The sequence below is a fragment of the Pygocentrus nattereri genome, chromosome 20 (assembly GCF_015220715.1).
Source record: "Pygocentrus nattereri isolate fPygNat1 chromosome 20, fPygNat1.pri, whole genome shotgun sequence".
NCBI classification, from domain to species: Eukaryota; Metazoa; Chordata; class Actinopteri; order Characiformes; family Serrasalmidae; genus Pygocentrus; species Pygocentrus nattereri.
Window position 1 is genome coordinate 21,688,558 of NC_051230.1, and position 13,923 is coordinate 21,702,480.

The 13,923-nt window shown below is 38.5% G+C and overlaps 2 protein-coding genes across 5 annotated transcripts in view; one reads left to right on the top strand and one right to left on the bottom strand.

The window, feature by feature from the left end:
* Positions 1–783: 783 nt before the first annotated feature.
* hspb3 (heat shock protein, alpha-crystallin-related, b3) lies at positions 784–1,990 on the bottom strand. The gene has a single exon (XM_017705104.1). The coding sequence runs from the start codon at positions 1,926–1,928 to the stop codon at positions 1,485–1,487; it is 444 nt and encodes a 147-aa protein (XP_017560593.1). The 5' UTR covers positions 1,929–1,990; the 3' UTR covers positions 784–1,484.
* A 2,505-nt stretch (positions 1,991–4,495) lies between these two features.
* The window catches only part of arl15a (ADP-ribosylation factor-like 15a), a 111,401-nt gene continuing 101,973 nt past the window's right edge, over positions 4,496–13,923 (top strand). For 2 of the 4 annotated variants that reach the window (XM_037531732.1, XM_037531733.1), the window contains exon 1: positions 4,496–4,746. In XM_037531732.1, coding sequence (XP_037387629.1) covers positions 4,693–4,746 — 54 coding nt within the window. In that variant the 5' untranslated portion in view covers positions 4,496–4,692. The remainder of the gene's footprint in view (positions 4,747–13,923) is intronic. The other 2 variants (XM_037531735.1, XM_037531734.1) reach the window with 2 other exon arrangements.

The window sequence follows — 13,923 nt, forward strand, 5'->3', positions numbered from 1 at the left end:
TATGTTAGCTTGTGTCTGTGTGATGTTCTTACAGTGCAGGTAAGCAAACCTACACATCACTTCTAGCTGTTTGCTTTAAGGTCGGATGTGCTGGATTCTTTTATTTGAATGATTTAGTATGTAGCTAGTCATTGCTGTTGCTGTATGTTTATGAACTGATGTTTCAAATAATGTATTAGATACCTAACATGGAATAAAGTAGCTTGTTACTAGAAAAAAGGCCATACAGGACATGAAATACATGACAAAAATATGGTAATATGTGACAGTGTGTTCATTTTTGCACCCACATTGCAGTTATGTGAGTTTTTTTTGTTAGGAAATATAAGGTTTGCAAGGGAACAACTTCAAACTGAGTCCTTTCAGTCCAACGTAAAAACCATTTTAACCTGTAATAGCAGACCGTCTTATTCCGTCTCTGAAGCGATTGAATGTACCAATAATGCTCACGGTCTGCTGCTCGGCTTCAATGTGTGTATAGATAATATAGTGATAACTGTGCTTCTTATGCTTAATCACTGCATCATTTAAAATGTGTCATCAGTGATGAAGCACAGGTTTTGCAGTTTCTTTAAATCACAGAGCAAAACACTAAATCAACCTGACGTTACAACATTTTTATTTGCTACATTTAAAATATTGGAAAAAATAAAACAGTAAATGTGCCATAACTTTTATACAGGTCACATGTGATGTTTTAGTACATTTTTACCATGCTAAAAACAATAATTATCTATTAAAATGTGCAAAAGTGCTGTCATAGAGGATTGCATTTTTTTTTTCTTGAAAAAAAATCATCAAAACATGTAGTTTGACTGGGGTGCACAGACGTTTGCGTACATTTGCATGTGTAAATGTATATGAGTAGGATTGTCACCTGTTGTCACTGATCACACAGTGCTTCCTTTTCTTTTCACTGGTCATGTCCCAAGCGCTTTTCAAAAATAAAGTGACATCCATAGTTTGATCAGTTTGTTTAAAACAATGAGTGACTCATTTGCAATTTGAGTGATTTACGAAAAAAAAGTGTGAAACAATTCTTATTGCCTCTTCAGAGTATAATTGATGCTGATTAATTACTTGTCTGGCTTGTATGACTCAATCGCAGCTTTTCATTTGTGGTCATGCTTATCTTGGTGTTGGAGATCAACACACAGTGCCAAAGCTAAGCATACATTTATTGTTTATTTATTTAAGAGCTTTTAAACCCAACAACAGTGTTGCACATATTGAAGTATGTCATTTGTGTTAATTATTAATAGTTAAAATGTGTTTTTCTTTTGACTTACAGCTTTAGGAACAGTTATCATTCAACACAATGCATGAAGCACTGCACACCATACGAAACATTGACCTTGTTTTAAATACTTCTTGGCATATAATCAGAAAATGATTAAACAAAGAGCTCAGCAGTGATGAAAAATCCAAACAGTCTGTCTCCCCTGTCATATTTTGGTAATGTGATCAAGAGCATAATGACTTCATTAATCAGATGCTGACCACCATCTGTCTTTGGTTTCCACCACCAATATTCCATCATGACACAGCATGGCTGTCAGGTCGACCGCTTGCAGCTGCTGATCGGGCAGCTGGTACTGCCTGGTGAAGCTCCGTGATACAAACCCATGCTCGTCCATCCTTGCCCCGTGATGCCCCCGAATCAGTAGCCACCCTTCGAACACCTGGATCAGAATATCCTCTGGTTTGAACTGGGTAACGTCCAGTAGTATTCTGAACAGGGGCTCGCCTGAATCCTCATCATCACTGTCTGTCGGCCCAGCTCCAGCCTCCACTTTAAGTTCCTGGCATGCAGGTCCAGGCAAGGCAAATAGCTGGTGGTCGTCTGCACACTGTTCAAGTTCTCTTTTAAAGTGGCCTTGGTACCGCACTGGGCATGAGATCCAGTGGGTAACTCCTTCTCCAGCCATAGCACCTAGTGAGTAGAAAGTTGCTGTGTTGTTGCTTGAGGTAGTCAGAGTTTGACCTTAACATTAACATGACGCCAGAGCTATAATAAGACTGGCGTCATCTTATATTTCTGCCCCGTGGAGGCACTAGGTGCTGGGGCTGAGTTCTTTTTTTAGAATGGGGAAAAAATGATCTAGGGATTGCTTGCAATGAACTGAAGCACACCCTTTGCTAATGATTTGTTTATCATGAGAGGGTAATGGACTGAGTAAACAGAATGGCCATGCGTTGAAATCAAGTGTGTAAGCTAAATAGCTATGCAAAATATAAAAGCTCATAAGAATCCAATAACTACATTTGTCTGTAAAAAAAAAAAAAAAATCAAACAAAAAATTATTATTATTATTATTATTATTATTAGATGGAGCAAACTTTGCCAAAATTAATTAATTAATTTTTTTTAAGAACATTTATTCATTTCATTTTAAACAATCATAAAAATAATCACAAATGAAATGAAAGGCAGCAGAAAGAAGACAAAAATCTTATGATATCTGCCCCTTTTTTCTCTGAAATTATTTCGAACACTAATAATTTATAGAAGACAAACTAAACAAAAACACTAAACAAAAACATCAGGTCATTCTCGTACAACAGTTCACAAAAATATACATTGTACTATTTCATATTTTTTAAACAAACCAACTTTTATCATCCTTTTAAACACATGCATTGATCTAGCATTTTTAACTTCACTCTCCAGGTTATTCCATAAGCTTATTCTTTGAATTGAAGTACACCACTCCTTCAAACTGGTTCGAAATTTAGGCTTTACAAACATCTCTATCCCCTTAAGATTATAGCAGCTCTTTCTCTTTACAAAATTTAATTGAATGTTTGAAGGTAATGTGTTTTTATGAGCCTTATACAAATTGGTCCATTAATCAAATAAATGTGAACCTAATCCATGCCTCTTGAATTTTGGATGAGGCATGTTAATCTACAGATCATTGCTGCCACCTTGTGGTGTATTTTCTCAGGGTGTGAATAAAAAGTAAAATTTATGTGGGAACATTTCAAAGTGTGTGGGTGTGTGAACATAGTAACAGTATATAGCTGGTCCTAATACCTGATTTGTTGAGCCATGTTCGAATCTGTTCTAAAATACTGGTTACACACACTCTTATGACTACCTCACAACAATTGAATTCTGTAGTACTGTGGGAGGTTATGAAAAATCCTTTTGTTAGTACAGTAATCTTTGCCTGTTTACTGCTTGCACGAACCACCAAGTGTGCTGATGAAGTAAGAACCCAGTTTTTTAAACAGAGGAGCTGACAGCTTATTTTCTTAACTAGAACTAGACTGATCACTTAGCTAACACACTAAACTTCACCATTAATATCACAGGGTTAAAACATGATTCACTGTAAAACTGCCGTACAAGCTAAATGTCAAATGGCTCCCTTCTACCCATATAGTGTGCTATGTAAGTTATTTTATGATATTTATGTCTGCGTTGTGCCTAATAACACCCCTCCCCATGATAAAAATCGCTGTAAAGCACAGCCTCTGGCGGCTTATTGTCTTAATGTTTCATGGTACTTTTTAATCAGTTAGGGCAATATATATCTAAAATGTGACACAAAAAGTCACAGGGAAGTCCTACCACACACCATGTTATTCTCTTAAAATACTTCCAGAGCAATGTTGTGTTATGCAGACTATCATAAAATATAAAAATATACTTTGCCTTCTCAGGTTGATGTAGTGTTTTTTTGGGTTGGTGTTCACCCAGTCAAGCAAATATCCTATAGCAAATGCAGATGAGGTTGATTGGGCCTCATGCTTAAGACAGTTGTATTCACTACTTGTATATACTACTACTACTACTACTACTACTACTACTACTACTACTACTACTACTATGTCCCCTTTCAGAATGATAATGACAACAATTAGAAAATATTCATACATATATCATGCATCTTGTCGAGATTATTTTTATTATTATTAATAATACAAACCGGTAACAATAATAATAATCACCATTTCTGCTGCTATTTCTGTTATATAAATTATAATATAAATGACAAGTTGATTCCTTGAATTTAATAGAACATAATAAACTTACCAGAAAATCAAAGTGGAGCAGTGATGGTTTATGCCATTCACATGTTAAAACATACAAAAACTAAATGTCTTTTGTTAAATGATTGTGATTTTACAATCTACATAAACATACAAATTGTGCCTAATAGCTAATGCATACCAAACAGGACTTTATGTGAGAGACTGTAATGGTTGACCTTAATGCGGAGAACATTTGGTGGCATCCCATAAACCAGTCTTACTGTGTCATTCTGTTTCATTCACTGTTGCATAGGTGCATAAAAGTGCCTAATCCAATTAACAGTTTTATTTTGGAGTACGGTTGCTGCTCAGCTGATAATCTCTGGGGAAAGGCTTTGCACTAATCTATGGCTCTTCTAGTTGCTGTGTGTGTGTGTCTCTCTCTCTGTCTCTCTCTGTTTCTCCATCTCTCTCTCTCTCTCCCTCCCCCTGTGTTTGTTTATGAATGGGAGATGAGGAGCGTGGTCTCCTCCTCTTATGCTGTTGATTGAATCTAACTGAGACTGCCTCTTCTGCCTGTTGATATATTGCTGGGCCACCTCAAAGTAGCTTTTGTGGCTTTGCGCCTGAAAGCTTTTCCACCTCCCAGCGTTCTTCATTGCTCTGGCTCAGCTTGTTTGGTTGTTGTGGGTAACGCTGTTACCGGGGACGATGTCTGAACACATTCGGCTCTCCATAGCACTGTGCAGGATTGGCTTTTACACGGTAAGTCAGTCAAGATACTATGCATTTGCCAGCTGTTAAAAGCCATTCAGCATACCAGTGTATGAGCTGCTGTTGATTTGTAGCTATTTTATGAATTTCTTTGATTTTATTATTGTAAGTATTATGTAATTTGGCCCCAAAGAAATCAACATTTCAGATTATTTCCGGTGTTTGGAGTTGGATGTAACAGGTATAACCAATTGTTCAGAATGTGTAGTGGATTTTAAGTTAACATTGAAAAGCTTTTTCGAAGATTTAGTTGATCCTACTGAGTTCAGTTGAGTCCTTTGTTTTTAAATGCGGTGTGAACTTTATGAAACGGGTGGCGGATTATCAGGTAACATTTGAGTTGAACATTGTCCGTTGCTCTTTGGTAACCTTTCAAAAATTATTACACCGCAGAAGGTGAACATTAGCTTTTGCTCATCTCAGTGTCAGGGGAACACTTTAGCAAGTGTAGCAGGTGTGCTTGACGGCCCCCTGCAGACTACATGTTGCACCTCTGTATTGGTGCTGAAAAATATAACAACATACACTGTCCCCAAGCATTTGAGGGGCAGTGTACGTTATATTATTGCACCTTCTATGTTGGTGGTGAAAAAAATCAAACTCAAATGTTTGTGGACACCTAGCTATTCTTTTTTTTTAAACAAATGAGCATGTTTCCTTTGTCATTTGCAATAGCGTAACATTTAGAAAACTAAATTTGTTATGCACATATTTCAGATGCACACATTTCTGACCATACTACCTTGGGCATAATAGCAAAGCCTGCACATTTTAAACAATAGTTTGAAAATAATAAAGTAGTTATTTGAGAAATAACCTGCATTTTATACCAGTTTTATGGCTGATTGTTGCATAACCTAAAATCTACATTGCATATGCAAACCTTCGAAATAATTGCAGGTATTTTTCTTATTTAATTTAAATTTAACAGTGAAACAATTCAGAAGCAAGCAAGGTGTCCCTAAATGTTTTGACAGGCAATTTATACTGTCTGTTCTTGCAGCCCATATAGATGTGTGCTATTTCTGCCATATTTCCATAATATGTGTGATATGGCACCTCAGAGTGAGATTACAAAAAAGAAACTCACTGAAGCCTGTCTCTTTATAAAGGGATTATGTGGTGTGTATAATGTATTTGCTTATGATGGCAAAAGTTGGAAAACAAACATTTTGCCAATACATCACATATACTTCTTCGGTGCTTACAGGGCTATAGAACTTATGAAACACATAGACATGATTATTCTTTGGAGTGTTTTTATCCACACCCAGGAAACATTAAACTTTCGTGCACACAGATCCACTGGTGGCATAAAAGGAGCAGTCCATGTCAATTTGTTTTTTCATTTAATAAACATAGCAAAGAATGCATGGTACTGTTCCCAGAAAGTCCCCCTTTGTAGAAATAAACAAATAATCCAAAAGAGGGCTTCTAGTCAGATCAGGGAAATGATGGGAATAAGTTCTTCAGTGTGCATAGGGATGCATTGATCTAGATACTGATGTTGTGTGTTACTCTTACTTGCACGCATAAAAATTCTCCGATACCAACAACAGACTGTTCTGTTTGTGTGACTTATCAAAGAACAAGCTTTCTAAAATCAAATTATGTCCCTGATTTCAGAGCACATTCAACTAAAGCTCATCCAGCCAAACACAATACTTCAGACGTAAAAATCCACAAGTGAGCTTTTCAGATGCATTAGTGTTGGATGTATTAGCATTGGATACATTAGCCTTGGGTGTAATTCCTGCTAACACAGTGCTAGAGACTAGTGTTTTTAAGAGACTAATGAGAAGCATCCAGACTATGAAACAGGCTTTACTTATAGCTGTATAGAAGCACTTTGCTAATGTGGAACAAAACCTGTTCTCCAGTTTAACGCTAAACGATCCAAGGTAACCAGTGTAGCATAGCTAGTTTGTGCACTTCATTATTTAACTGTTAATGTAAATGAGTGCAATGTACCTTAACAACTACTCAAATTTTTAATTTGTAATGGTATCGAACTTGGTGTCAGTGAGTACTGAAAATACTTGTACATGGTCTAAAAATGGTATTGAGGAATGCATAATTGTGAATATGGAGACAGAAAACTGTTAATGAAGCTGCAGATTTGGTGCACTAAATTGTGTTTTTTTTGTGTGGCATCTGCTGCTACAAAAAGCTAGTGAAAGAACGTACTTCCCATGCATGTAATTTCCTACTGCTCATTTGTAACAGTGGAATTCACAGCATGAATTCTGATAGAAGATCCCAATTACTTGTTACTTCATGAGTAGTAAGTGCTTGATTTTCTTTTAAAATCTGAAGTTGGAGTAAAAGATCAGTTGTATTGACTAACATTGAAGCAACATAACGTTATTGATTACACAGTTTAAACCTTTGCAAATTTTTTTCATGGCTCAAACCAGAATGAACTTTAGATCATTTCTAGTTACCACTGGCCAATAATTGCTTTACCACAAGAGCAGCTGAATCATGGTGACTTCAGACAAAAACATTGTCTTGTATTTTGTAGACTATTGCAGCCCGTTTCAGATTGTAAGATAAGCTAAAAATCAAACACTAACACATGTAAAATGTCTAGCTAACACATGTACAATGAGTACAATGCATCTAACAAATGTGGAAAGAGTAAGACTTTACCATACAGTGAATGTGGTGTCCAAGCAACGGCTCTGGCTTCAGGGCTGAAGGCCTTATTGCTCGTCATTAGACCCCTGAAGTGACTCCATTAAGGCGCCATTGGAGGAGAAAACTACTGCACTTCCAAAGTTGGTCATGATTCCAAACTGCATCTCTAAGCACACACACGTCTAAGCCGCTTATCCATCTGGAACTACTAAGCATAGTTCTGTGAGAAAAAAAAATGCACCTAAATGCGAAAAGAAATCCTAACCCTTAGCCCATATGCAGTCCATCAAAAAAGTTTGCATCTGTTTTGCACTAAAGCTAAAAGGCCATTTAGAGTGTGTTGTATCATGTATAACTATGGCTAAACTAACAATAAATGGTTAGTTGGGAACCTGCAGTTTTTCTGGCAATAGTGTTTTATTCAACAAATTAAAAGTACAATGATTATTGTTGTTTAACGAAGATTTTTTTTAGATGACATGAAAATTAAGTGTTTTCATAGTTTAGTTATCGATTCCTGCAAGACCCTGCAGTATCCTGCTATCTTTATTTCCTTCTTTCAGCTACTTGATGTAAATGGGAAGTGCAAACCTCATTAAGCCAACTAACAGATAACTTGATTTGTTGCCAATAAAAATTAATTATTGATGTTATCAACAATGATATTGTTACAGCCCTAATCATTACATATTGCAATTGTATTGTGTTATTGTATCAGAGTTGGTGCATTAGTTTGGGGCTAGTGTATTTACTTGCGGCTAGTGTGATAGATCAAAGAACTGTAAACACTGTTTTGTTTAGTGTTTCTACTGTGTTAACATACCAGTCTCAATTGTTTAGGACAATCTTTCTTGTGGTGCAGGCACATTCTTATGCCGCATATGGGGTAGATGGATTTGCACTAGCTACTTTATTGTATAGAGACTGTATTCACAATTACAAAACAGGCTCCAGTGCTCAGCTGTTTTGAAAATGCAAAACTTATGGTTTGTTGATTTCTGACAAAATATGATTTTATATAGTTATGTGTCTCACCAAACAGGCTCTGGATCTTGCAGAGGAAGGTGTAAAGTAGTGTTTTTGTTACTACTAGGGAAATTCAACAGGTCTGATGATTTATTACTTAACAGCTTAACCTGGGGACATGGCATATCATGCTTGATTGACTTGAAGGGAACAATAATGTCAATGTTATTTTTCAGCAAGCTATTAACTAAACTATTACTTTAAGATTTTGCTTGATTCATTACTCTCTTCTTTTATGTCAGTATGTAGCCATTTAACGTATGGCTGTCATGCCTATGTTTGTGTATTTATGTATGTATTTATGTATGTGTACCCGTCCTGTGCAGATTGTAAGTGCAGTTTGTATACTTGAAACGGATATAGAAATGAATGAACTAGCAATTATTTCTATAGTCAATTAATCACTCCATTATTATTCCTATTAATTGGGAAAAAATTGCAATTACTAGTCTGACAATAGTTCAAATTAAATGTTGAACCTTATACACACTTATAAAATTCATTGTGATATGGGGAGTGAAGTATACCCATTGGTCATTCCAATAATTCTCTGATATTAAGTGCCTGCTTGTACTATTTTACAGTGTGCATTGTACTTTTTGTTGAAATTAATGTTTGCTTTAACTATACAAGTCTAGTGTGGACTTTCTGGAGACTTGAATGTTAGAAGCAAAAACTCCACATTTTGACAAAGGCCGTTAATTCCACTTACCCATGTCTAGCTTAGTGTGATTTGGTGTTTTATGCTTAATTAGCAACACCAGCTTTGGACCACTGTGTGGCACCATTGCATTTAAATACACATACAGCAGATGTGTGTCAAAAAGGGCTCAAAATGTACTTTTGCTTATGTCAGTTTTTTTACACATTCAAAAACATTGTGGTAAAAGCCTTCACACTTTGAAGTCTTTTTTGACAATTTCAAAACATTATCAATAACTTCCTAAACATAAATGATTCAGTTAACGAAACTGTCAGGAGAATCTGGAGCAGTATTACAGAAACCTCCTATCATATTTAATTACAGAAGCAAATCATATCCTAATTCAAGAATTGTCTTCTCAAGTTAGGAAATGTTAAAACTAGTCAACCAGCCAACCCTATGGTGAGAGCTGAAATGTAAACGTTTAATAGAAAAAATGGAAATCTTGTGGAAAAAAACAAAACCATGCCATGAACCCTCAGTCAAAGAAGTTCATAATATTTTCTGAGCTCAGATTTAAGTAACTTATTTTTTCTGGGCGCAATGCATGTTTCACTCTCTCTCCTCATGTTCATTTCATGTTATTTTAACCGCTTTCTTAAAATTAATTCACTATACATTGGACTAGTTTTTATACCCATATTAAATCTATGCATAGACCAAGAAGTATTTCCAATAGTGATTCATCATTTACACTAATTTATTCCAAGACTAGATACAACTCCAATTCCAATGAAGTTGGGACGTTGTGTAAAACAGATAAATAAAAACAGAATACTGATAGATGATGAAATCCCTAAATTCCTTGCAATAGCACGTTAGAAACATTGTTCTTAAACTGTTGGACTATTTGCTCATGCAGTTGTTCACAAAGTGGTGAACCTCGCCCCATCCTTGCTTGTGAACAACTGAGCCTTTCAAGGATGCTCACTTTATACCCAATCATGACACTCACCTGTTTCCAATTAACCTGTTCATCTGTGGAATGTTCCAAACAGGTGTTTTTTGAGCATTGCTCAACTTTCCCAGTCTTTTGTTGCCCCTGTCCCAGCTTTTTTGGAACGTGTTGCAGGCATCAAATTCAAAATGAGTGAATATTTGCAAAAAACAATAAAGTTTATCCGTTTGAACATTAAATATCTTGTCTTTATAGTGTATTCAATTGAATATAGGTTGAAAAGTAATCATTAGGCACATTATTTTGTATGAAGCATCTTTAAAAAAGTTGAAAAAGTGCCATCTGGGAGAAATTGAATCTGAGATATCAAAACTGGACAATTCATATAGAAACTCAAAGAGTACTCAGACTTTACAAAAGATACTTAATTTAAAATATGAATATAATACACTCATTACACATCAGGCCTGTGATCAGATCTTAAGAGTCAAGCAGAGGTATTTTGAATTTGGAGATAAACCCCAAAGACTATTAGTTCGTCAGCTGAGAGGTTTCCAAGCAAACAGAGCTATTCATCAAATAAAATCACCTTCAGGAGTATTAATCACAGATCCAATAGCAATAAATGACTGCTTTAGAGAATACTATGAAAAGCTGTATCAAACTAAGGCAAAAGGGGATGTTAAGACTTGGTTAAAGAACTTTAAATTACCTAAATTAGACGAAGCTGCACAAAGAGCTCTGGATTCGGAATTGACTTCTGAAGAAATCATTGACTCAATTAAATCATTTCCTAGTACTAAAGCCCGGATGGTTTTGGAATTGAATTCTACAAGAATTACAAGATTACCCCACTTTTACTGAGAATGTTTATACATTCTACTAAACTTGGAACACTTCCCAAAACCTTATATGCTGCACATATTTCGCTTTTGTTAAAGCCTGGGAGAGATAAAACAGATCTTTCTTCATATAGGCCAATCGCATTGTTAAATACTGATTTGAAAATTCTAAGTACGGTATTAGCGAATAGATTGAAGCAATATATTACTTCTATTATTCATCCTGACCAGACTGGTTTTATCCCTAATAGGTTTTCTTTTTTTAATGTTAGACGACTCATGGACATTATATACCATAAATACCACGGAGTGTCTGCACAGGGTGTTCTCAGTCTTGATGCAGAAAAGGCATTCGATCAAGTAGAATGGGGCTATATTATAGCTACCCTTAAAGAGTTTGGGTTTGGGCATGCCTTTATCTCATGGGTACAAATGTTATTTGCGCATCCTACTGCTTCTATCTGTCACGATTGGCTCCTCCCACTCCATGTGCTTTTGTTTTGGTTTTGTTACTCCGCCCTTGATTGTGTTCACCTGTCCCTCATTGTCCTGTGTATTTAAGCCCTGTGTTTGCCCCTTGTGTTTGCCAGTCTTTGTATGAATGTACTGGTCTATGTTTGTTTGCTTGAGTCTGTTTATAGTTTGTCATGTCTGAACCCAGATCTGTCCGTATTGGCTCTTTGACTCTGGACCGTCTTGACCACGACCCTGGATTTGCCCATAATAAATCTCGCTTATCTCGGCCTGTGCGTCCGCCTCCTCGCTCCCCTTTACAGAAAGACTGGCCACCACAGGATGCAGCAGGTAAGCGAGACTCCGGCATGTGGTTGTTCCGTTGGGACGAAACTCCGGCTGTTTCTAAGCAGCCCGAGTTCGACGAGTCCCAATGCCACCAAGCCGGAGACAGCAAATCCCCTGGCGCTGAGGGAACATGAGCGTCTCGTTGGTCCCGCAAGAAAGCGTAGGACCTTCCCGCCTTGTGTCCGGGCGACGAGAGCTCAGCTCTGCCCGTCTTGAACAACGCTGCAGGGAGGAGCGACCTGCAGCGCAAGACGTGGTTAGATGGTTGGAATATACAGATAACCCGTTCCATGGTACTCGGCTCGCTTTCAAGCGCCACTGCGAGCTGCCAATGGCTCGAGTGAGCCTTGGGAGCAGCCGGGTGGGTCCTGTATCTGTGTGTTCCTCCAGGTTGGAGCCGCTGTTCAAAGCCGGAGCTCCTGATCCCATGGCCGCAGCCCGCGGCACTCCTGATCCCGTGGCCGCATCCCACGGCAGGCCTGCGCCTCCGGACCCGCCGGCAGTCGCCGCACCTCCGGACCCACCGCGCCTCCGGACCCGCCGCCAGTCCTGGTGGACGTCGTAGCAGGCCCGCCTGCCCCCGTGGACTTCGTAGCAGGCCCGCATGCCCCTATGGACTTTACAGCCCCTTTGTTCCCGCCCATCCCGCCCTCGCCTGTCTCTGTTCCCCCAGGGCCTTCCGTTCCTCCTGTCTCTGTTCCCCATGGGCCTTCTGTGCCTCCCGTTCCTCCTGTCTCTGTTCCCCATGGGCCTTCTGTGCCTCCCATTCCTCATGTCTCTGTTCCCCGTGGTCTTTCTGTTCCTGTGTTTTTGCCTTCTGCTGTCCCTGGTGTTGTCTTGTTTCCGGCTGTTGTGTCTGTGTCGGTTCCTGTTCCTGTCATTGATCCTGTTTCTCCTTTTTGTTTCTGTTCCTGTTTCCATTCCTGTGTCTGTCTTGGTGCCTGTTCCCCTGTCTTTTGCGTGGTCTGTCATTCGTTCTTGTTCCTTGTCCTGTTTCTCCGGTCGTCTCTCATTCGGCATCGTTTTTGTGTTGTGCCTCCTCGTCCTCCCTCCGTTTTTCGTCCTCGTTTTGTTTCGTCTGTTCCTGTGTCTGGTGTGTCTCGTCCTGTGTCTGTTCCTGTGCCCGTTTCTCGTTCTGTGTCTGTTCCTGTGCCCGTTTCTTGTTCTGTTTCTGCCTCTGCTCTGGCTTCTGCGTCTGTGCCTGTCCTTGTTTAGTTTGGTTCTGTCTTTTGTTTTTGCGTTTTGCTTTCTTGTCTGTTTCTGTTTTTTGTTCTGTTGGGCACGCCCTGGTGTGCCTGCCTTTGGGGGTGGGGGGGTACTGTCACGATTGGCTCCTCCCACTCCATGTGTGTTTTGTTTTGGTTTTGTTACTCCGCCCTTGATTGTGTTCACCTGTCCCTCATTGTCCCATGTATTTAAGCCCTGTGTTTGCCCCTTGTGTTTGCCAGTCTTTGTATGAATGTATGAATGTATTGGTCTATGTTTGTTTGCTTGAGTCTGTTTATAGTTTGTCATGTCTGAACCCAGATCTGTCCGTATTGGCTCTTTGACTCTGGACCGTCTTGAACCACGACCCTGGATTTGCCCCTAATACATCTCGCTTATCTCGGCCTGTGCGTCCGCCTCCTCGCTCCCCCTTACATTATCCTTACCAACCAGGAGCAATCACCTTACTTTTCTCTTTACAGAGGGACATGTCAAGGGTGTCCTCTCTCCCCCCTTCTCTTCTCTATAGCCATAGAACCCTTAGCGATTAGCATAAGAGAAGATGAGAATATTAAGCCTATAATTTTAGGAGGGGTCGAACATAAACTCCCATTGTATGCAGATGATATAATTCTGTTATCTGAACCAGAACAATCTATTCCTCACTTGCTTAAACTCATTGGCTTATTCAGTGAAAAATCTGGTTATACCATTAATTGGCAAAAGAGTGAATTCATGGCTCTGTCAGCTAATCATAATCCCAGGTTTTTACGTTCTTTGCCATTTAAAATTTCCACAGTTAAAATAAAATATCTTGGTATTGAAGTAACGAAGAATCCTAATGTACTGTTTAAGCATAATTTTGCTGAGAAGATGAATAGACTTAAACAGGACATTGATAGGGGGAGAATACTACCCCTTTCCCTTATTGGATGGGTGAATGCAATCAAAATGGTTTCTCTTCCTCGATTCTTCTACCCGTTTCAGAATATTCCTATTTTTATCCCCAAATCCTTCTTTGAATCACTGGATTCTATTATGCCATTTATTTG